The sequence below is a fragment of the Lottia gigantea genome (genome assembly GCF_000327385.1).
Source record: "Lottia gigantea unplaced genomic scaffold LOTGIsca_209, whole genome shotgun sequence".
Lineage (NCBI taxonomy): Eukaryota > Metazoa > Mollusca > Gastropoda > Lottiidae > Lottia > Lottia gigantea.
Genome location: NW_008708456.1, coordinates 100410 through 125556, shown reverse-complemented (window position 1 = coordinate 125556; position 25147 = coordinate 100410). Strand labels below are relative to the sequence as shown.

Sequence of the window (25147 nt, the reverse complement as noted above, 5' to 3'; positions counted from 1 at the left end):
AAGAATAACCTAAAGTCCCAATTAATTGCGTATTTGTATATTGCTTCTGTACATAAAACCCATGAAGGTCAGAGGTCAAGCAAAATGAACAGAGAACTGAAGCAACCACCCTCAGCTTGACGTGTGTGCTGTGCAGATGATGTTGCTACATATTTTGCGGTAGATTAATAAAGATAACAATTAACACCCGTACAATGTTTATAGGTTACTTTATATTGATTGTCCAGCTGAAGACAGTGAAAATCCTTCACTTATTTAGAAACGGAACCTTTGGACATAGTCATAAGTTCCACCAATGAGGTAACTGATAAGTCCCCCCCCCCCCCCCTTTACTCTGAAAGGAACTAGGTCAAGTGTGTTGATAGCATTGCACATAATGAATAACAGTGTATGATATTTTCTCGTATCTTAAAAGAATTTGTTGTTGTAGTTATTTGTGTGACTGCCTAGAGCTAGGTGTGTATGAGGAAGCTGTCTGTCATTATGCTGAAGTATTATTTTATCATTGATAACATTTTCCTAGAATTTCAAATTTGACTGCAATTCAACGAAACTTTGAACCTGATTCTATGAAGTTATAGCTATATTAATTTAAGTGATTGATTTTGTAAATGTGCTATAAACATTAGCCTATTTATGACCGGGCGTGAAAGCCATGTGCCATTTTATCTGCATTGTTATTAATAGCTGTTATAACCTTCTGTCAGCATTTAAATGTGAAGGAATTCAATGAATCATCTCGAAGATCCAGTCTGTCGGTATACCTTTATGACAACAGAGTGGTTGATGAACAAGCCTACTAATAGGGACGCCATGTTGATTACCAATGAAACGTGAAGTTGAATTATTCATAATGCCCAGATAAAGGCTAATACATCGCTCTTTTATTCCAGGTCATGGTCGCTCTTGTGCTGGTTTTATTAATCATATTGATTCATTATTTCAAATTGTACCTTGATCCCATTTAAGCCTGTATAATCGTACAAGAATTGTAATATCGTTTGAATATGCATATGAAAGATAACGGTAAATCGATGTTCCATCGAAGAAATACGAAAAAGAGAACAAAAAATTCAAATTACCAGGTTATTCATGTAAGTTTTTCTACAATCTTAATCTTGTGGTGGTTATTGAACCTGATATCAAATCAAATATGATGAACAACAGAATTATTTAGTTCCTACTCTTTTTTCGTTTTCACCTTAGAATTATTTTTTTATATCAAATTTCTGGGTAATATATTTTGTATTGAGTATTGAGTCAGGTAACTCGTGACTAACGTGTTAATTTGAAAAGATAACTCTATTAATGACATCATAAACATTAATACATTTGTTATGACAAGCACGAACATTTCTTTCTTTATGATTTATATGTTGATTTCTGATTGTAGACTCGTGGCTTAGTTCCATGTCCCAGTCTATACATTGGAGCATTATTGAGATCATTTCTGAAATTTCTTGCTCACAATGCAAATTACGTGAATATTTATATTGTAGAGGCAATGTCAAGGTTTATATTTACGTGCAGGATCATACGAGTGGGACTGGGCAAAAAAATCGTTAACGGAATGTATCGATCTAACAAGTATTTTAGGAAAACAGACAGACACGGGGCTAAATAACGCTAAAAGGCTCGTCACGGCTATATAACAATGTATCAATATCAGAAACTAAAGGATAGAAAGCTATATTTCAACTGTTATCAGACAAATAAATTTCACTAACTGGAGTATTGATTTTCCCGCCATTTCTATGAGCAGAAGTCAATCGATATTGTAGTTAGTATGAGCAGACGAGATGTGTAAATTATTCCACCAGAGACCTAGAGGTCGAAATAACTCAGGAGTGTTGGATTTCTGCTTAGTTACAGATTACAGATAAATAACCATAGGAACATGACTTCCTGTAATTGCTAACAAAATATCGCATTCGATTACTTTATAATGTGGAAATTTATTTAACGACTGATATATAAAAATAGATGTTAACATTCTCTTAAAATTAAATCCAATTAAATCGTTCATTCGAAACATGTCGGTAGCATGCGATGATTATTATATGAAATATGATGATGATAAGCAGAATAGAGTACAATCATTAGACATCACTTTTAGCATTTTCCCCTCTATCCCCTCAAAATCTGATAAGTTATTCATATGCATTGTTTTACAATTTGTCTGAGAGAATGAGTGATTGACATGTGATAGACTTGTCAACTTATTGTCAAAATATGTGATAATATTGAGTTTTGTTTAAATATTGTTTGTAAATACTGTATGCTTTACTTTGCAGTTCTCGTGTATGCGCTTCCATCAGAACGTATAATGGCATCTTGAACCAACACCAAGTATCAATAATATTTTATATTACAAAACAAACTAATTAGGTATAGGTTATCAACATTCATTTTTCTGTTTGTGTCAAAAAGGAAAGTCATTGTTCGTTATACATGATTCTAACTGTTTGGGAACTTTCGATTTCTTTCGACAGAGAAAACACAAATTTGACCAGCTTATCTTTTGTGATGTGATAGTTTAAATGAAGGTGGTCAAATTGTTTTCTCTGCATTTCGTGGTTGCTTGAGTGTAGCCTGTTGTTGCAATAGGACGTTGGTTCATGTTTTTGTTTTACCAATGGGGTTCTAATACTTTTTTGAATTTTAATATCTTGAGTATATAAAATATATCATTGATACAAGATAAGTATGATCAATGGATGTAGACAGGTATTGATTCATTTCGGGCAATCAATCGTCAACATTCTAGACATAAAACTCTATTTCCGGTTATATTTTCAATATAAATGATAAGCAATATAACTGAATACCAAACATGTAATTAAGGTTTTTTAAGGGGATCATACAGCTGCATCGGCAAAGAACGTTCCCACCGATAATAAATGGATATTAAAAATCCTAACGAAATCTAAAGTAGCGTATCGGTTTTATGTGTATTCAAATCAAAATATGATTTTCGAAAATTGTACTTAATGATCCAATGGTCACACTTAATTGCATTATTTCGTTTTAGAATATATTGTCATGGAAACGATTATGAGATGAAACGAAATAATACCCATAAAACTTACAATGTTTACATTTTGATATTACTTCTTGTTTTTCTTTATTTGTTAAATAGTAATTAATATTTGCTAACGAACTATTTATGATCAATTTAATTTGTAAGGATATTAATATATTTTAAAATGTACAAAACTATTTATTCAAGAATGTAAATAATATTAATATTTTATTTTAATTTATTATATAAAATTATAACCTTCATTTTATTCAACGCTGTTTGTTTAAAGTGTAAATAAATTGGAATATGCACCAGCTCAAAATAGAAAGAATTCGAGAGAAAAAAAAACATTTCTCCCTTTAAGAACTTACTCATTAATATTTGTAAATTACGTTAAAAGCATTCTTGGTTTTTCATTAACGTCAATGGACGGAATAATTCATGTTTTAAAAACTTCCTTTGTTTTTAATCTTTATTTAAAAAAAAATAAGGCGTTTTTCATTTTTTTGAAACCACAACGTTCAGCTTTATTCTGATTTAGATTATTGTACAAGAGTTCAAACGGGTGCATATTCCCCACTTTTTTTTATGTTAAGGCCGCAAAGATGTTATTGTCTTTATGTATTTATGGTTATTCCGCCTCGTGTTTGTACAATTTGTTATCATGATCAGCAGAAATAAATCAATGTTTTTTTCAATTAGTTTTGTGTCTTTAGATCTTTTCTTCAATAATTAAACCCATTACCATCAATAATTAATTCATATTTGAACAACGTTACCCATTCTAGATATCTGACTATTACGAAATTGATCAGAAGGTTATGGCTCGATGCCCATGTTTCACTATAGCTCAAAATATATCTGTCAAATATATTAGTCAAATTCTTAATATATACATTTTCACACGTGCTTATCTTCTCGCAAGACCTAGTCAAGTCGTTTTGTGATCATAAAATACTGGCAAAATTTGTTTTATCCTGAATCTTAATCCGTTTTGTGCTTGCTTTAAGTCCCTACTGAAATCTTATCCAGATCCCCGAGTTGAGCAAAGCACAATTGCTGGGTTTGGTCTAGATATTCCGGCTATTGTCTTGGCATCTTTTGGGGATGACTACACAGGAATTAGACCGATCAAGTAGTTTTCTATGGTCTTCTTACGTCCTGACATTACTGCTGTTGCGGAAATGGGTCATGATCTTTGGAACAGTGGCTCATACGTTCCGTTCCACTTTCATTTTCAACCCAATTGATGCATTTTTTCTTGGTCAAGAGCAGCAGTGGGTTCTTTGAAATCGTCTGTGGTATCAGTTATATAAATATCCTTGTAAAGATTCATCGAATTACATAGAAGGTAGCCATAACAAATTGAACTGTTTTTCTTTCTGCTCTGGATCTGGTCAACTGAGGCGAACAATCAATGCCAACCAAGTGAATAAACGTGAAAGAAGGCATGAAATCCAGAACTTTATTAAGTATGAGCATAACAGCTAATTTTAATTATATCAGATACAGGCTAAGAGCTATATTTACACATCCATCGATTTTTTAATAATATTAATACGGAACATTGTACATGATAGAACACGGTGAGCTTTTCACGTGGCATATCGAGCTAACCAAGGTAGAGGAAAGGTCTCCAAGCAGAAGAATATAAAAACAGAGAATTTGAAGTCAGAAGGAAACTAATTTACTACACAGTTCTTACAGACCCGACATTATACCAACGACAAAATTCATATGTGGGTAAAAACATAACTGTGGGTAAAATTTGGTGAGAATGGAGCAGAATCGGGTACAAGGCAGTTGGCGAAACCCGATATACAAAAAGTAGACAAAGTCGCGTTTGGTGGATTTTCTCTGAGTGTAGTAGCGACACATGGGCACATGAATGTCTGATTTATTCTAATTCAGAAGAAGATCTGCAAAGAACATATTTGATAGAGTCAATCATAGCTCAATAGACATACCGCAAGTCTCACATGCACGAGTTTCTGTAATTAACTGTCCGGCAGTAAAATTTCTCAGCTCTCCAGATCTATCTATTATGACGGGTCTGGCAGTAAGTCAAAAGAGTTCGTGCAAGAATAGGACAATTTTGCTATAAGAAAGATGAAAGGTATAGAGGTATGGTGTATATTGAGCCCCGTTGTAAACAACAAATATTTACGAACTATTAGAAAAAACAGTGTAGATTTGAACTAAGCTGCCAGTGGGCATTTGATCCAGTAGATACATATATGTAATTGGCACATTTTATTAATATTTTCAGGTTTAATTTACGACGCTTTTGGTTATGAAATTTTACATACAGACCTAATACTAAAAGGGCTTTACACCGAGATTCTTTGAAAAAGGTACAAAGAACGTTGCATTTCGTGATTTAAATGAAAATATATACCATGCGAACTGATAGATTTGCTCAAAAACCAACTCAAGTCATGATTTGATGACCAGTTACCTCCCCTGAACTACGGTTTTGTTGATGAAATCATCAACATGTTCGTATTTTAAAATAAGAGCAACATTTCCCACGAAGGGGCTTACTTCAATATGAATTCGGTTTGAAACACAATGTATTTTCATGAATACATTTACAACAACATAATATAAATTTTTCAATCGGTTAACAGAGCTTGTGATAATCAGATCTTGGGACAGAGACCGAAATTTATAGTTTTTAAAAATATATTCAGAAAAATAAATTTTTTTTATTTTGGTTAGCCAATCGACATGTAGACAGGAAAATTTTCCATTTCCATCACCACAGATAGATGGGGAACAATGCACAGTGTCCTTAGTCTGGTATATTCAGAAAAGTAAACAGAATAGTGGGGCGTAATCATTTATCTTCAGCCCAGTCAAAAATAGATCAGATGGATACGTGATTGCCCAATTGACCAAACGTTGGTCATTGTAGGGTTTCGTTCAGTTCGTGCAACTCCAATAAAGTTGCTAACATTTATTGTTAGCAGTGATAGCATCCAAATCATTGGGAGTTTCACTAATTCTAGTCAATGGGCGGCTATTCAAAATACTTTCCACCCCACAAAATAATGTAGAAAGATTTTCATCATCAAGTCTTAATTTACGCTCCTTTAACAAAGAATTAAACACTTTTCTTACTGTCCTAATAATTCGCTCCCATACGCCTCCAAAGTTCGAAGCTGCAGGAGGATTAAACTCCCATTTAATCCCCTTTTGAGCAAGTTCATCATTAATCTTCTTTTGATTTAGTTCGTTAAGACATGTCTTCAATTCATTGACTGCACCAACTATGTTGGACCCATTATCCGATCTTATAGTCTTCGGTAACCCTCTTCTGGATATAAATCGTCTGATACAGTTAATGCAGGAGTCTGTGTCCATAGAAGTTACAATTTCCAAGTGTACGGCTCTACTATTGAAGCATGTAAAAATAGCACCATATCTTTTTAAGGAAGATCTTTTAAAGCGTACTTCATAAGATCTAAAAAAGTCAAGTCCAGTGTGAGCAAATGGCGATTCACTAGGAGTAATCCTGTTGAGTGGAAGATCGGCCAATTGTTGTTGATTTGTTTTCGCTAAATTTCTTCTACAGATGACACACTTGGCAATAAGTGATTTTATAATTCTAAACGCACCAATTATCCAATATCGTTTTCTCAATTCAGACAGGACGGCATTTTTTCCCAAATGACCAATTACAGAGTGAGTGTGTCTTATAATAATTTCTGAGAGTCTGGATTCTTTAGGTAGGATAAGTTGGTGTTTAGCATCTAATGACAAATCGGACATCTTTAATCGTCCACCAACTTTTAGAGCTCCTTCGTCATCAATAAAAGGATCCAGATTAGCCAAACCGTTTCCAAGTTTCTTCTTATTTAGATTCGTGTTCGAACAAGCTTCAAAAATTCTTTCAAATACTTTTGTTATTCATGAAGAATTAAATACTTCTCAGATCTTCTAAAATCTTCATCACATTGCATAAAGTTTGGTTTTTCTCTAGTTAAGTTTTGCTTTAATCTAATCCTTTCCCGTAAAAGGTATTTTAATCGTAAGATCCAAGAAATGGATATTTTCAGCTTATTATAATCAGAGTAGTATGAGAGAAACCTATCAATGGTATCAAATGGTTCTTCAACTACGGTTGCGTTCACCTTCTTTACTTCAGGATCATTTGAAGAAATGGTTCCAGGAACAAAGTTGTCGGGCCAAAACTCTTCAGTTTGAAGAAGAAAATCAGGATCATTAAACCACCTTTTCTTCTCTACTAAGGCATTGATCGAAAGACCTCGAGAGGCATCATCTGCAGGGTTGTCTTCTGTGTCTACTTTTCTCCAATGATCTAATGTTGTAGCTTCACTAATTAAAGATACTCTATTAGACACAAATTTCTGAAATCTTGTTGATTCATTAGTATCCCAGTACAGTCGTTGAATCTGTCCAATAAAATATATCTTCTATACTAATTTTCAATTCATTGGTTATTTTCTTGGTTAATTTAACAGCAACTGTAGCAGCTGTTAATTCTAGTCTTGGTATTGTAATACGTTTGATAGGAGTAACTCTGGATTTTCCATTCAATAAATTGCAATTTATCGTCCCATGTTTGTTGACAAATCTTAAGTAGCTGCACACACCATATCCTGTTAAACTTGCATCAGAAAATGTATGAAGTTGTGTAGAGACAACATCTTCTATTCTATCAGGTTTGACAAATCTTGGAAGATGCAGGTTTTCTAAAATAGGTAGTTGTTTCAGAAATTTGTACCATTTTCGTTTCTGAACATCGTCAATTGGTTGATCCCATGAAATTCCCTTTTGACATAATTCTTGAAGTAAAGTTTTTGGGTAAAGCATTGCTGGAGCTGCTAGTCCCAAAGGGTCAAATATCGAACTGGTAATAGATAGAAGTCCTCTTCTTGTATAAGGTTGATCCTGTATGTTAATCTTGAAAGTCAGAGTATCAGAGCATACATTCCAGCTGACTCCAAGAGCTCTCTCAATTATGGATTCATCTTGTCCCAGTGATGTAGTGATCAGATTAGCTCGTTCAGATTCAGGTATGGTTTGCAATACAGATGTTGAGTTGGATATCCATTTATGCAATCTAAATCCACCAAGTTTGCAAATTTCCATCAAATCATTCACAAATGGCTTCCTTTTCAACGTAGACAATCATCTACATAGAAATTATCCAAGATGGTCTCTGTTACACTGTCGCTAAATCTATCTGCAAAATCCCTTGCAATCTTCTGTAATGCATAGTTTGCAACGCTCGGAGAGGATACGGCACCAAAGAGGTGGGAAGTCATCCTGTACTGTTTTACATCTTCTTCTAGGTTACCATCAGGCCACCAAAGGAATCTGAGGCTGTCTCTATCTTCTAAGGGAACCATAACTTGGTGAACATAGATTTAATGTCAGAAATTAATCCAATTATACCAATTCTAAACTTCATTAGGACTCCAACTAAATTATTTTTAAGATCTTGTCCAGAAAGTAGGACATCATTTATTGATACCCCATTGCATCTGGCCGAACAATCGAATACGGTTCTAATTTTCTGTTTCTGTTTGTGATATACTCTGTGGTGCGGAATAAACCATTTTCTACTTTTCTTGACGTCAATTTCAGAGCAAGGCACCTGTTCAGCATCTCCATCATTAAGAACAGAGTTCATAAATTCTGTATATTCAGTCTTGAATTTGGTATTCTTGGTCATTTTCTTCTCGAGATAATGTAGTCTTTTTGTTACCATAAACTCATTATCAGCGAGTTCTATATCTTTATCTTTGAACGGCAAGGCAATTTCATATTTACCATCAAGAAGTCGGACAGGGTTATCTACCTTCTCGAAAAATTGTTTATCTTGCTGGGAAAGTTCACTTTTGTCGTCAATGGTTCGCTCAGGAAAATCTGCTGATGTAGAAGTTTATCTAATTCGTTAAGTTTTTCAAATTCTAAAATCTGTTGAACATCTACACGATTAACTACATTTCTTTTTCTGGAAGCAGTAGTTGATTCTCGTAGAACATTCCAGAGTATCCATCCAATAGCTGTTCTTGTGGCATGGGGGGTTCCTCTAGGACCTGTAGCAGTTCCATATGGTGTATATGCTTCTGGAATGTTGTTGCCTATCATAAGGTCAATATTGCAATCCAAATCTATTTCAGGTATATCTAACTTATTCAAGTGAGGCCATTTCATTATATCTTCTTTAGTAGGTATATGACCAATTTCAACAGGTATTCTCTCCTTAGAATAACATCTAGGTATGGTGATGGAGTTATCTAAGTCATAACTATAAACTTCTAAATTATCAATTCGATACGAAGAAATTGTTTTGCTATCAGTCATTGTATCAAGTGTTAATTTGGTGTACTTGCCTTGAATACCCAATTTCTGCAATAATTTCTGTTTACAAAATGTTACACTACTACCAGGGTCGAGAAATGCAAATGTATTTATGGTCTGTAGTCCATTTTGTTTCTTGACTTTTACTGGTACAATGGCCATGGTACAATCATACTTGTAATTCTCACCAGCCCTTGTGAGAGCATGTGCCTTGACAGAAAGGTGTTCTGTGTCATCAGTTCTATGTAGTTGCTTGTATTCGGCAGAATCTATATGAAGGAGAGTAGGATGTTTGTATTCACATTTGGTACATTGATGTTTCTTTTTGCAATCAGACTTCATGTGTCCAAAACAGTATCCAGCTTTTCTCAATATTTCAAGTTTTTCATAATGTGGCTATCTTGTGGTGTAATTTCTGGTTGAGGGTCAACACCTTTCATCAAATTTTCTAAAAATAATTGAAATTCTACTATTAATTTGTCTTTAGAGTTGGACCAATTTTCTAGATACTCTTGAAGTTCATCATTAGATAAAAGTTCACAAAACTGTTCATGTTCATATTTAAGTATGCTTCAATGTGCAAGGCTTGTAATTCAGCTATCTTTTCTTTATCAGTAGATGATCGAATTTGATTCATGTAAGTTTTAACATCATGAAATGCAGTATTTCTGTTGATTTCAATTAGCCTCAACATTTCAGTTTGTTGACGCGTTCTTTTAGGTGGTGTCTGAAGTGACATATCTTTCTTATCTGATGGCATCTTTAAATATCTTTAAGGAACGCCAACAGTCCAAAATCGTTAATAATGTAGGGTTTCGTTCAGTTCGTGCAACTCCAATAAAGTTGCTAACATTTATTCATCTGCAAAACCTATGGCAGGCGTCCATTCGACTTCACTGTCCGTTTGTAGTTGTAGTGCTTCAATAAATAAGATTTTTAGTTGACATTGTGTTTCTTTTCATTTAGTTATATCAACATCGATAACAGTACAAAATGGCATATGTGAAGTAGATTAACGATTTTGTTTCTATCCACGGCTTTTGCATACAAAAAATAAAAGCTTGCTTCGTTAAAAATATTCACATACTAGTAGACTCTTGTTTCCAGTCATACTAATTTAGTCTCGTTCAAGTCTCATGATTGCAACACGTGTTATTCGTGTCACTCGATATGTGTTCCGTGCATGTTCGTGGGCCTACAGTCATTGAACATCTAGTAACATAATATGCACTTGCAGCCAAGACATGTAATTAACATCCTAACACGAATGGTATAATTATAGGTAGCAATATTGTCTACATGACTAACACGAGTGGTAGAATTATAGGTAGCAATACTGTCTACACGACTAACACGAGTGGTAGAATTATAGGTAGCAATACTGTCTACACGACTAACACGAGTGGTAGAATTATAGGTAGCAATACTGTCTACACGACTAACACGAGTGGTAGAATTATAGGTAGCAATACTGTCTAAACGACTAACACGAGTGGTAAAATTATAGGTAGCAATACTGTCTACACGACTAACACGAGTGGTAGAATTATAGGTAGCAATACTGTCTACACGACTAACACGAGTGGTAGAATTATAGGTAGCAATACTGTCTACACGACTAACACGAGTGGTAGAATTATAGGTAGCAATATTGTCTACACGACTAACACGAGTGGTAGAATTATAGGTAGCAATACTGTCTACACGACTAACACAAGTGGTAGAATTATAGGTAGCAATACTGTCTACACGACTAACACGAGTGGTAGAATTATAGGTAGCAATACTGTCTACACGACTAACACGAGTGGTAGAATTATAGGTAGCAATACTGTCTACACGACTAATACGAGTGGTAGAATTATAGGTAGCAATACTGTCTACACGACTAACACGAGTGGTAGAATTATAGGTAGCAATACTGTCTAAACGACTAACACGAGTAGTAGAATTATAGGTAGCAATACTGTCTACACGACTAACACGAGTGGTAGAATTATAGGTAGCAATACTGTCTACACGACTAACACGAGTGGTAGAATTATAGGTAGCAATACTGTCTACACGACTAACACGAGTGGTAGAATTATAGGTAGCAATAGTGTCTACACGACTAACACGAGTGGTAGAATTATAGGTAGCAATACTGTCTACACGACTAACACGAGTGGTAGAATTATAGGTAGCAATATTGTCTACACGACTAACATGAGTGGTAGAATTATAGGTAGCAATACTGTCTACACGACTAACACGAGTGGTAGAATTATAGGTAGCAATACTGTCTACACGACTAACACGAGTGGTAGAATTATAGGTAGCAATACTGTCTACACGACTAACATGAGTGGTAGAATTATAGGTAGCAATACTGTCTACACGACTAACACGAGTGGTAGAAGTACAGGTAGCAATATTGTTACACGACTAACGCGAGTGGTAGAAATATAGGTAGCAATGGTGTCTACACCACTAACACGAGTGGTAGAAGTATAGGTAGCAATGGTGTCTACACCACTAACACGAGTGGTATAAGTAGCAATATTGTCTACACCACTAAAACGAGTGGTAGAAGTATAGGTAGCAATGGTGTCTACACCACTAACACGAGTGGTATAAGTAGCAATATTGTCTACACGACTAACACGAGTGGTATAAGTAGCAATATTGTCTACACGACTAACATTTGTAGTAGAAGTATAGGTAGCAATATTGTCTACAAGAGTCGGAATACGCGCACTGTTACTACACACAAAATTCTTTATTTCATTTCAAAATTTTATTGTTCTTCTCTGTAATCGTAAAGTTGTATTTGCAATAATAAAAGTTTCAGACAAAGGTGTGCTCAATACTTCAAATAATAATACTTAAAATAAATGATACCAAAATATAATAAAACATTGAGGTTAATATATGCAACATAAATATAAACTTTGACCAGTTTGACCTTTTTTAGAAATTCTACAAAACTATCATTGGCAATTTATCTTTTCCCAGAATTAATTAGCGATTAAAATTAAATCTTAAACTAAGATTAGACATAAGTCGATACATTTCTCTTCAGAACATTGTCTAAGAAACAAACTGGGTAGTCTAGGACAAATAATTAAGATTGGTTAAAACATAAAATGATATAAATAGGCAAGAAGGAATGTTAAAATAAGGGATTGTTAAACATTGCTCATTTCTGACAGGACAATATTAAAATATCCTTGAGAAACCTGAACTAATAAGTATTTAATACAAATAATATCAACTTACAGTAACTTAAAGGGACATTCTGTTTTTGTTTAGTTGTCAAAAACGTCGTAAATTATACCTGAAAATATTTCTAAAGTATGCTATTTATCTATGTATATTCTTGATCAAAATAAATTTGTTTTAAAAGGGTTAATTGACAACGGAGAGGAGACATATTACCCTACAATAAGGCCTTTATTTTACTCAAATCTGCACAGTAGTTTTCTTTCTAACAGCTTCGAAAAGAATAACGAACTTTCAAAGTTTATGTAATGCTTTTAAACAGTTTTTGGCGCTAAAAAATTAACGGCTGATTTTTTTAAATGAATACTTTCTAATACGTAAAAGGACACAATTCTCTTGATGTTGGTGTACAGTTTTCACAATTTTAGGCAAAAAAAAAGCGGAATGTCCCTTTAAATCGATTTACTCTCAGCGAGTAGGGTGAAGCTATATTAATTAAACAAAATCTTGTAAAGCTTTTATATTCACATTTATCATTCCTAAAAGGATCTATACAAATTAAACATGTAAATTCCGTAAAATTCAAACATAAAAAATATAAATTTCACAATGCAACTTTTAGTGGCTACTCGGGCTAACTTCATAATATTTCCTTCCCTTGAATGAATTTTTATTTATTCTGGAGTTTTTACTTGACTTTGTTTCGCTGATTATTTTGTTGGACTTTTCAACATTAGCTTGTTAAATACATGTATTTCCAAAATAAAGTTTGATGCAACCCGCACAGGTATTTATTGATAAGTCAACACACACTGTATAAAAATAAGGATCTTGCTCATGGTTAATTGATGTACACATAGAGAAAAGCAAACATAAAGCATAAAAAGCAATATCATTCCATTTCGATCTGATATAAAAAATGTTTCCCAGTCATTTTTACAGACATAGGTAATTGAATTTGGGGATTTTTAGTCTATCAGAACAAGGAACTCTCGGACACAGTAATAGGAGACAGCGAGGCAATATCCTACTTTCAATATTTACACATTAAATACGATAGATTTCTTAAAATTTTGAGCTTAAATAAAAATAAATACAATCCTACTTTCAACAAGTTAAAAGATTCAAATGCACCAAAACATTCAAGTAGATAATTCTTGAAAAACAGTTAAGCAAACCGGCTTAAAATATAATAATTAGACTTAAAATTTACTTTGAATATTTTAACTTGTTGAAAGTAGGATTGTATTTATTTTGAAATTCCAGAAAGCTTAAAATTTTAAGGTTATATATAATGTATATACATTAGACATTTAAATCACAACCGAATTGCATATTAAAATAATCACTTATATATTTACACTTATAATAATTTACACAGCACTTGAATCATGTTGCTACTCAGCAATGACCAACGGTTTCTAATCCTTATCATCAACAAGATTGGTTCTTGGGCACATGCTTCCATGCAGCAATAACACTTAAAAGGTTCATATCACATAAATTTAGGGTTCAGTACAATCTGTTTGAAATGTAGATCATATGTTTCGTCTGATATTTTTTTATGTATAAGATAGCTTGCCAGGCAAGGTAATATACGCCCACTGGCAGCTTTGATTTTGAACATAAATATTTAGTAGTACAGTAACAATCACCAGTATGAAATATTCAACCTTTAGTCATACACTTCTTTTAAACTCTTTAGGGCGATACTGAATAATATTGAGTATGAGTTATTGCCCTTGTTCTTGAAAACGTGTTTTTAGCTTGTGAACACTCTAGAAGGCAAATATTCAATCTTCAGCGAGGTAATGAATAATAAAACCAAGTTTTGTAAAAATTTGGCAAGAATCATGCCTTCTAGATTTTTTATGAGCTACAAATTGAACGAGTTTTCAAGATCAAGATCAATAACTCATACTAAATATTTTTCGATTTTTCTGATTTTCAATAGGCTTTATCCTTGGGTGATAACAAACACTCAAGCCCAATTTCGTTAAAATCTGTCAAGAATTGTGCCTTCTAGAGTGTTTACAAGCTAAAAATTGAACGCTTTTTCAAGAATAAGGGCAATAAGTCATACTCAATATTTCTCGATTCTTCTGATTTTCAATAGGGTTCATCCTTGGGTGATAACCAACACTCAAGCCAAATTTCGTTAAAATCCGTCAAGAATTGTCCCTTCTAGAGTGTTTACAAGCTAAAATTTGAACACGTTTTCAAGAACAAGGGCAATAACTCATACTAAATATTTTTCAATTTTTCTGTTTTTCAATACGGTATATCCATTGGTGATAACCAACACTCATGCCAAGTTTCGTCAAAATCCGTCAAGAATTGTGTTTTCTAGAGTGTTTACGAACTAAAAATTGAACGCGTTTTCGAGAACAAGGGCAATTTCTAATACTAAATATTTTTCAATTTTTCTGATTTTCGATACGGTTTATCCTTGGGCGATTACGAACACTCATACCATGTTCCATCAAAATCCGTCATGAATTGCACCTTCTAGAGTGTTTACGAGCGTTTCAAGAACAAGGGCTTGAGGCCTCCTCATAGTGAATATTTTTCGATTCGTCTGATTTTCAATAGGGTTCATCCTTGGGTGATTACAAACAACCATACCAGTTTTCGTCGAAATCAGTCAAGAATTGTGCCTTGTAGAGTGTTTACGAGCAATTGTGGACGGATGGACGGACCGACGGAAATGGGTGACGGCAATATACGCCCCCCATTTCATGTGGCGAAAAAAATATACTTCAAGCAATTTATTATGAACACTGCCTTTTTTTGGACATTAAGTCAAAGTTGATACAATAAGACTTTCAACTACACTATTTTGCTTAATATAGTAACTTATTTAATTATTATGCAAACGTGTACACGAGGCATATCAACACATATAGCATGGGTTAGTGTTTACAACATTAACCATCTAATACTGAAAGCAAGCTTTGTTCCCGAATCGGAATAGCAAATTAGTTAATAGTACAAATTACCTCCCTTGAACCATAGTTAAATTAATATCTGTAGGTATCTTGTTACTCTTTGTCACCAAGAGCAGGTGACATTCTATACACATTTTCAAGTTTTATGTCAGTGTGCTCTGTTTGTTACCGACAATAACATATGAATTTAATCACAATAGAAGTTTGGTTTTCTTATCAGTTATAAAATGTGGCTTAATTCTTTCCAGTTAAGGTTCTTTCTGCTTTGTCCACGAGGTTAGCCTCATGTATCTTTTATTATATTAAAACACGTTTCGCGGTTTTACTATAGTAAATATGATGAAAGCACTAAGTAATTCATACACTAAAAGCCAACAATCAGGGTGGAAAACAGATGACACTAACATTTTCACATCCCAGTGTAGGCCTACAATAGTCACTTCACACACTAAGCATTAATGTGAAGTAAAATCAACGCCATTGATATACAACCTGTCCAACAGGGTGCATAACAAGATACATTTTTTGGAAAATAAATAAGCCAGTTCTATTTTTTGTGTTCTGTGCTCACCATCATAATATTCACTTTTTTATAAACATATTTTCACCAGAAACTCACTAACTAATACTAGTGTCATTAAAACTATAGAGTATGTGTTTTCTCTGTTTCTATTTATCAAATGATCAGCTGTGCCATCTACAAGAAAATAATTATATAATATTATTCAAGCTAACAAATAGAACATGATCAACTAGTAGCATATTTACAGCCGTCAATAACAATTACAGATTCTATCAGATGCTTTTATATAATGACCCACTGGCCATTTCATGCCCATTGTCATCTGAAATTATTCGGATTCACAATCAATTCTGTGAGGACAGGGGCAAGAACATTATACCACATACACTATACGAGTTGCAGAAATAAAGAAAAAATTTCACTTATTACCTGTACATGTGACTTTAGATTTAGATGACAGACAGGACACGTTTCCATTTAGAAATTCTGCTAACACCCACAGACCACTGGTAATTTTTGTATCATCACAAGGTTTTGAACTATAACTAAAATTATCTGAATAAACCTATAATAAAGCATAGACAAACTGTTTGAATCGTTGAGGGAGAAAGGGGAAAGTCATCGGATATATTTGTTAAGCTAACCCATCTTGCTAAGAATAGTTCCTTATTCATCTTTAAAATTTCATTTTTCAGTAGTTTTTACTTAAAATGAACACAAATAATCTTTCAATAAATAACTAAAATCAAGAATAAATCCAGATTTGCTCTGTAACTGTTTCCTTTTCTAAAACTTACTTTAAATTCATAAATTATACCAAATAAACAATATTAGCTATATGATTTCTATACTGTGCTATATTTTCTATAATTTACTTTTAAAAACTGTTTTATTTTTGCACTACTTACTTACTTTTAAATGCTGTGCCATATTTGTTCTATGTTTAAATACCGCTCTATATAATAGTTCAATGTTCTACAACTTACTTTTAAATACTGTTCTATATACAACTTACTATTAAATACTGTACTATATAATTGTTCTGTGTTCTACAACTTTCTTTTAGATACTGGTCTATATAATTGTTCTAAACCTAACTTTTAAATACTGTTCTATATACTTGTTCTTTGTTCTACAACTTACTTTTAGAAACTGTTCTATATAATTGTTCTATGTTCTACAACTTACTTTTAGTTGCTGTTCTACATACCACTTACTTAAAAATACTGTTTTATAATCGTTATATGTTCTACAACTTACTTAAAAATACTGTTTTATAATCTTTATATGTTCTACAACTTACTTAAAAATACTGTTTTATAATCGTTATTATGTTCTACAACTTACTTAAAAATACTGTTTTATAATCTTTATATGTTCTACAACTTACTTAAAAATACTGTTTTATAATCTTTATATGTTCTACAACTTACTTAAAAATACTGTTTTATAATCGTTATATGTTCTACAACTTACTTAAAAATACTGTTTTATAATCTTTATATGTTCTATAAGTTACTTTTAAATACTCTTCTATTTACAACTTACTTTTAGATACTTTTTATAATTGTTCTGTGTTCTACAACTTACTTTTAAATCCTGTTCTATATACCACTTACTTTAAAATACTGTTTTATAATTGTTCTATGTTCTACAACTTACTTAAAAATACTCTTCTATTTACAACTTACTTTTAGATACTTTTTATAATTGTTCTATGTTCTACAACTTACTTTTAAATCCTGTTCTATATACCACTTACTTTAAAATACTGTTTTATAATTGTTCTATGTTCTACAACTTACTTAAAAATACTCTTCTATTTACAACTTACTTTTAGATACTTTTTATAATTGTTCTATGTTCTACAACTTACTTTTAAATACTGTTCTATATACCACTTACTTTAAAATACTGTTTCATAATTGTTCTATGTTCTACAACTTACTTTTAAATACTCTTCTATTTACGACCTACTTTTAGATACTGTTCTAGTTATTGTTGTATAACTTACTTTTAAAAACTGTTCTATTACTGTTTTATTTTCTAAAGGAGGTATATCCTGTAATTTAACCGAATCTATATCTGAACAAAATCTCCAAACTGAAAATATAATAAACTGACTATAATATGTTCATAACTAATAGTCAATGTTTAGATATAAACGCCAGCATTTTCCATATTTGAACTTTAAACTTTGCAAAAAAAAGTAATCTAGAGAGGTATTACATGAGCAACAATCCTTTGGCCTTTGGCCATTTACTCCCGTTTGTCAAAAGAGTTGGATTTTGCATTGAGAAATAGCACACACTTTTTAGAAGCAAAGGCCTAATCTAAGAACTACATACCTTTATATGGGACAGCTAAATGTTTTTTGATTTTTCTTTCCGTGGAATTAGCTAGGACCACGGCTTGCTCATAAATTCCGGTATCATACGACTCCAATTCTTCAACGTGTAAGGTCATATTATGTTGACCTTGATTACGGACTTCTACTTTATCATGGAATGGTTTGTTTATTTCTGTTTCACCGTTGAGCCAGTATCCTATCACGTCCAGCTACAAAATATGCATTATATCGATTAATATCAATTATAGCAGTGTGGAGAATACACCTGCATATCCGCATATTTCTTCAGGCCTTTGTTATAAAAGGATCCGCAATTGGTACAGGTATTGTCATATTTGTTTTGAGGAATCCAAGGACAATACAACGTAATGATCAACAAATTAAATGAATTCATCAACACTGGAAATAATGAAATTGAATTCAACCGACGAGACGAATCATATAATTATAAGAATACTTATTCTACTTGTTCTGAAGAGAAATCAGAAGATAGCTTTCCAGGCAAGGTAACATACGCCCACTACCAGCTGTCAGAAATAATAACAAAATCTTAATAATGAGTTTTCAATAAATCTTAAAATCGTCAATCAGTCAAGGCAAAATCCTGAAACAGTTCATCAAATTATCATCAAATTAAAACAATGTCTCATCACTTTGCACACAAGGGCAGTAACTCTGTAACTGTTCACCCAATTATTACCAATTTCTAACTTAACCGAGATCTCATCAATAAATACATGTATACCAACTTTCATCAAGAATGGATAAGTCAAAGGCAATAACTCTGAAACCGTTCATCCGATTATTACCAATTTCCAACTTGACTGAGATCTCATCAATATATACATGCATACCAAGTTTCATCAACATCAGATAAAATCTATCGTGCCTACAAGCCAAATTAGACGTGTTTCTTTCAAGGGCATTAACTCTGAAACCGTTCATCCGATTATTACCAATTTTGAACTTGACCGAGATCTCTTTAATATATACATACATACCAAGTTTCATCAAGATCATATAGAAACTGTAGCCTGCATCTCGCCTACAAGAAATGTGAACGGGCGGACCGACGGACAATAAAAAGTATCAATATATCAAATTGAACCATTAGCAGCTTATAAAAGTAGTCCGGTAAAGTACATTCAATTAATAGAGAGGCCCCTTACCTGAGACGCGTGTGGTTTTTTATAGTACCAAATAACAGAGTCGTATTTGGCGTTACCAATTCCTGGTAGTATGAAATCAAAATTAGACCCATTGTATATCACAGTGTTATATTTGTAAACTGATTCACATTTCATACACTCAAACAAATAATCTGAAATTAGAACAGAATCATCAAATTAATATTCATGAGGATCAGAAAATAGGAATACACAGTACTGGCACTACTTTTTTCCGATATTTTTCTTTAAATGAAGATGCATCTAATTGTATTTCTTTTACCAAAAAAACCATCAACGATCCCTCGGCAAATAATGGTAGCTCATGTTATATGATCACTTTGGTTTGCAACTCAGATAGGAGTATGAGAAGTTTTTATCTATGTTTTTTGCATAGTTAGGTTTGTTTTGTGTTCATACTCTTAGTTTAGATTTAAGACTTGTCATCACTAATATAACTCGTTGAAAATCAAGACGTCATCTTGTCCATAACCCACATCATATAGTAAAGAAATCAGAAATATGTGTAAGAGTCAGAGGAAATTTTTAAAACTGTTCATAATTTCATTTCACTTTCAAAACGATTTTCAGTTATTATTTCTAAATTATTTTTACTAGTATGATCGATATTATTATTATCATTATAATCATTTTCAATCAATTATTGAAGAAGCCTCACTTTTTCCATAGATGTTTTTGAAATAATTGTACATACGTTTGAGTTTACATATATTTATTTACTTTTCTTAAAAGTTATATTAACTTTGAAATTTGTCATGGAGAGGGGTTATATAGGCATAAGCCTGTTCCCCAGTCCATTTAATGTATTAATAAAATATTGTTTTTTAAAAAAAAAACATGTGGACTGGTTAAAGCAAACTGACATATCGAGGAACATATATAATTTCTGTCTGGAAGGACACATATAACTATGGTTGGAATATAGCACAATGTTGCAATGACATACATTTACAGTGAAATTCTAAGAATTTTCTGATGCACTAAAGCCTAAATGATGCTGCATAAATGAATAGGGTCATTGAGAAAAATAAAGTCAAATGCAACTTATGTGAGGTAACAGCTGAAATTGATTGTTATTTATTGTTTTATTAGGTTAGATTTATTGAGACATTTTAAAGTATTTGTATTGTGTTATCTGCATGTTGAGCAATATTTTAACCAATACTATACTAGACTCATGATCTGGTTCAAGAAACTATTGTAGTTAAGCTATAATGAAATATAGATTTTTGACAGGGCTATGGCCATGGTCTAAAGCGTAGTCATTGGCTTAATGCTAAAAAATAAGATTATAGTCATCTATGCAAAATCTCCAGCCAAGTCGCAGATCAGCATCAGGTGATATGAAGAGCTGACCAGGACCCCACTTCACTACCCACACCTTCCACGTTCCAACCGTATTGGACTTGAAGGTATTGTATAATATTTGACCTAAATATATTGAAAAACACCATATGTTGGTAGAAATCTTGTTGTAAGTATGTAGCAATCAATATTTTATGGTCTGTACATGTCGGAAAATTAAACACCGTGAAATCGTTGATATGTTTTTCATATACGTAGACTGTTGACGCTTTTGTTATTGCACAACGCTTAACGCTTGTTATGGCTGGTCTAATAGCCCCGTCACACCGGACTCAATCTAGAGACTAGAGACTAGAGAAAAAGTACCTAAAAGTTGCAAACTTAAAAACAGTCGGCCTCATACCGTGGATTATGCGGCCATATTACACTCTATCGTTTTTGCAAAGTTTTTTAACACGTATGTCAGATCGCCAAACCTCAGCCAATTTTCCGTCGCAGTAGCAGCGCAGTAAGAACGCCTTTCCGATGTAACGGGGCCTTAATAACTTATGCCGCGGATATCTGGCTTTACATACTTTAAAAACTCTCACGATTAGTTCTTCCCATGTCTCCCTATTTCATAATGTTGGTTTCATGTACGTAATTTTATTTTGACAGTCTTTAATCTTTATTAAATGAAGAATATTTATGAATAATAGTTGCACCATATACATATCACCTGTGTGGATTTCCCCGAATTTACAAACCTCAGCCGCTAAATGACAAACTGCGTAACTGAAATCAACATGTTGATTTTGAAATTCATGATTTCGCAATGCAGTGTTATTGATTAATGAATCAATATTTCAGTCACGTCATTGTGTAATGCTGGTCTTTAGTCTGGCAAACAATGTGCACCAGAAAATGATTTCAACCATAGGTCATATACTTCTTGCAAATTAAATTGAACTGTTCCCGTTTGTTTTTAGGGTCATCCCTTGATATGCAAACAAAACTGTTTTTGGCCAATAACCTATATGTACGCTAGATCAAACACGTATCACTTGACATAGCGTCTATTGATATTCATCTCAAGTAAATTTTATTCAAGGACATGCTTTCATAGTAATAGTAATGTACTATTATGGTATGGCCACTTTTACAAAAGTTTGTCATAATTACCAAATGCACAAGTGCAAGATCTTATAAGATTAGGAACGGTATTAAATTAATGGTCAATGTCCAATCTGTGCGGCCTCTTTATTTTCTAATAACATGTACTTAATGATCAAATCCATTTTTACTATCAATTATCGTAAGTGTCTCGCCATCAAAGAAGATTCATTGATTTATTCATTAGTTCCGGGGTCAATTCTTCAGGTGTTACCAGATGTTCTCAATCTAACTGTCTACAGGAAGCATGAACATATGGCCATAAACTTTCATTAGATTCAAAGTGCCTACTAACGATACTTTGATTCTGGGCGATCAGAATATGCAGTGGTTGTGACCGATATAAGTCGTATTAGAAGAAAATTACTACAGAACCTAAAATTTAATTTTACCTACAGATTGACTTTCTATGATCAACGATATTATAATATTTCCTATAACCTATAAATTGGCGTACACAGTCAATTTACTTCAACCCGATTCATTAGTAATATTGGTCTCCTACAAGTCTAGATAGCGTGTTATACAACTACTATTATGATGTAGAGAGGATTTTCGGGGTATGAGCCATTATGCAAAACCATCAAAAATACTTTACCTTGAACTTTGTGATTCAGTCGGGAATAGATAATGTGAATGGGGCAAATGTCATTGTGACATGCAGTAGACCAATAGAACAGTGAATCCTGACCATGCGACTATCTTTATTAAGCAACCACTTAAAGTCCCCTTAACTTTTTAATAGAAAGAACGACTGATAAATGAAATGCGATGAATGGAGTTTTACATCCTACTTTTCAACGACCGATAAGCGACCACCTTCATTGTAACTGTAAGTTTTATCCTCTTTGTCGTAACTAGGTAATAGGTAAGCATATTATGATGTTCAAATCCGATGTGAGTTTAACATATAACAGTATTTATTAGGATTTGTGTTTCATCTCCATTGAAAAATAGCTTTTACAACAAGGTAACATAAGATTTGAACGACATTTAGAAGTGGAGAAAGATATAACAAAAACACAAGGGGTATATTATGGTATAACTCACTTCTTTAATAACAAAGCACATAACGTTTCAACACAATTTACACGTGCCGTCATCTGATGATGACTTTTTTTGTTATAACAAGGTAACATACCTATCAAAACTCTTTCCTCTGATAAACATTATATCTTGAAATATGGATATATACGTTGTTCAAAATCGAACATTGTCTTCAAGCATACACATACCAAATTTGAAACGAAATTCTCATTATGCATAATTCTTTTCATTGTTTCAGTTCCATGTCTGATTTATCAAGACTCTAATAAAAGAAATCAAATGCAATGGACTCAATGTTTTGTTTGGGTCTGTGGTAAGAATTCTGAGCTTTTTATAATGGTAAATTGAAAACAGAGAGTATATATATATAATTCTAAGATGGACACTTTCTTTTGCCTTATATTGGGCAGGAAACCATTTGATTTTCCAGTACTTCACCCTCTACAACATGTCGAAATCTCAAGAAAAGACTTGTCAATGGCACATTCAAACTTAAATAATTATGGATACACAAAGATTTGAAGGCTCAAATTTCAACGATAACCTCAGAACCCCATTAATGATTAGCTGTGCTAACGGGGCCTTGATTTTTCTTTCACTGAGAATGACTATCCAACCCTTAATTATATTAGCCATCGTGTCCACACCAGGCCCCGGTGGGTTCGTTTTGCCGCATTGCCCAACTTGCCGCATCGTGCCCAACTGCACAAAAACGAATGGCCATATTTTGTTTCACATGAAACGAAATGTTTTAATCTGTATTTTGTATTACGGTTCTGATCGTTTGTACTTGGTATTTATTTTATTCCAGATTTTACCATAAAACTATAGTTTCGATTTCTCTAACAGGTCCAAATTATAAATAAAAGGAAAATCGATGCGGGACAACAGATTAAAATAACAGAGAGAGATGTATTCCTTTTGAACACAACCTTTCATTACACATTGTGCAGTTGGGCACGATGCGGCAAGTTGGGCAATGTGGCAAAACGAATCCCACCCCCATTCGTCATACTAAACATGTCAAAGCCCGTATTCGATATACAATGTTAGCCTACGTACAGGTGGTTACCGAGCATTTCACGTCAATGATACCTTTGTAACCAGAAAAAAACGTATTCTAAACTGCATTGAATCTAATTGTCAATAATCTTATTTCCTCTTAAATTTTCTTTTATCGTTATCTTTAGGGATGTCATAAGGTTATTGTCAAAATGAATATAAAATCATTAACTTGTTCATTCATATACAAAACATGTTCCTTGAGAATTACCGCAAATAACCTGTTTTGTAATTAAATATTTTATCTAAGCACAAGTTTGTTTGTCTGAACAATTTGCATTGCCTAACTTAAAGAGATACGGGTTTCGGCTAATATATTACAACGGTCAAAAATGTAAGTGGCTAAACCTCGCGATGAACCGGAATGGTGTAAAACAATGTGAACAAATGTACTCTTAAAGCTTTGTTATTAGCGAATAGAACAGTATTCCATGAAACAATCTGTCTTCTGTGGCACAAACGGTTTTCCATAGAGAACAAAGAGTGACCTAATCTTAAAATCAATTTACTTCCTTGCATTTATTTTTGTGATATCGTTTAGGGATCTTCTGACGTGTGAGTCATCTCCGTAATTCTCCAGAAATACGAACAATGACTAGATTTGTTTTCAAACGTTATTTTTATAACCACGATCATATGGAGAAAGCAGTATTTCACTGTAAGTTACTATCAGAACGCTATATTTCAGTGAAAGTTACTATCGGTACAAGTATAAGGTGCTGAACAGGAGATAGATAAATGCAACTGTAAGTTACTATCAGGGGAACGCTAAATTTAAATGTGTGGTCTGAGCAGAAGAACGCTTAATGCCACCGAAGAAGAATGCGATGTGTACTATGAAAAAGAAGTTTAAAGGGACAAGAAATGACGCACCTGTCCCTTTCACGGATAAGAATATCCCTCAAAGATAAAAGTGTAGAAAACTGTGACATTCGCCTATTTCATTCCATTTTAATTTAAATCAGAAGGACGTGAAAATCTTAATTTATTTAGCATGTTCAACAAGAAAGT

The 25147-nt window shown here is 33.1% G+C and overlaps 1 protein-coding gene across 1 annotated transcript; it reads right to left on the bottom strand.

Moving 5' to 3' along the window:
• Nucleotides 1-16100: 16100 nt before the first annotated feature.
• On the bottom strand, nucleotides 16101-23130 carry LOTGIDRAFT_174672 (hypothetical protein; the record flags this gene model as incomplete). Its single annotated transcript, XM_009054016.1, has 7 exons — nucleotides 16101-16207; nucleotides 16463-16598; nucleotides 18048-18136; nucleotides 18382-18592; nucleotides 19553-19704; nucleotides 21594-21649; nucleotides 23078-23130. 7 exons carry the CDS (start codon nucleotides 23128-23130, stop codon nucleotides 16101-16103), a joined length of 804 nt encoding a protein of 267 aa, XP_009052264.1.
• Between the last annotated feature and the right edge of the window lie 2017 nt (nucleotides 23131-25147).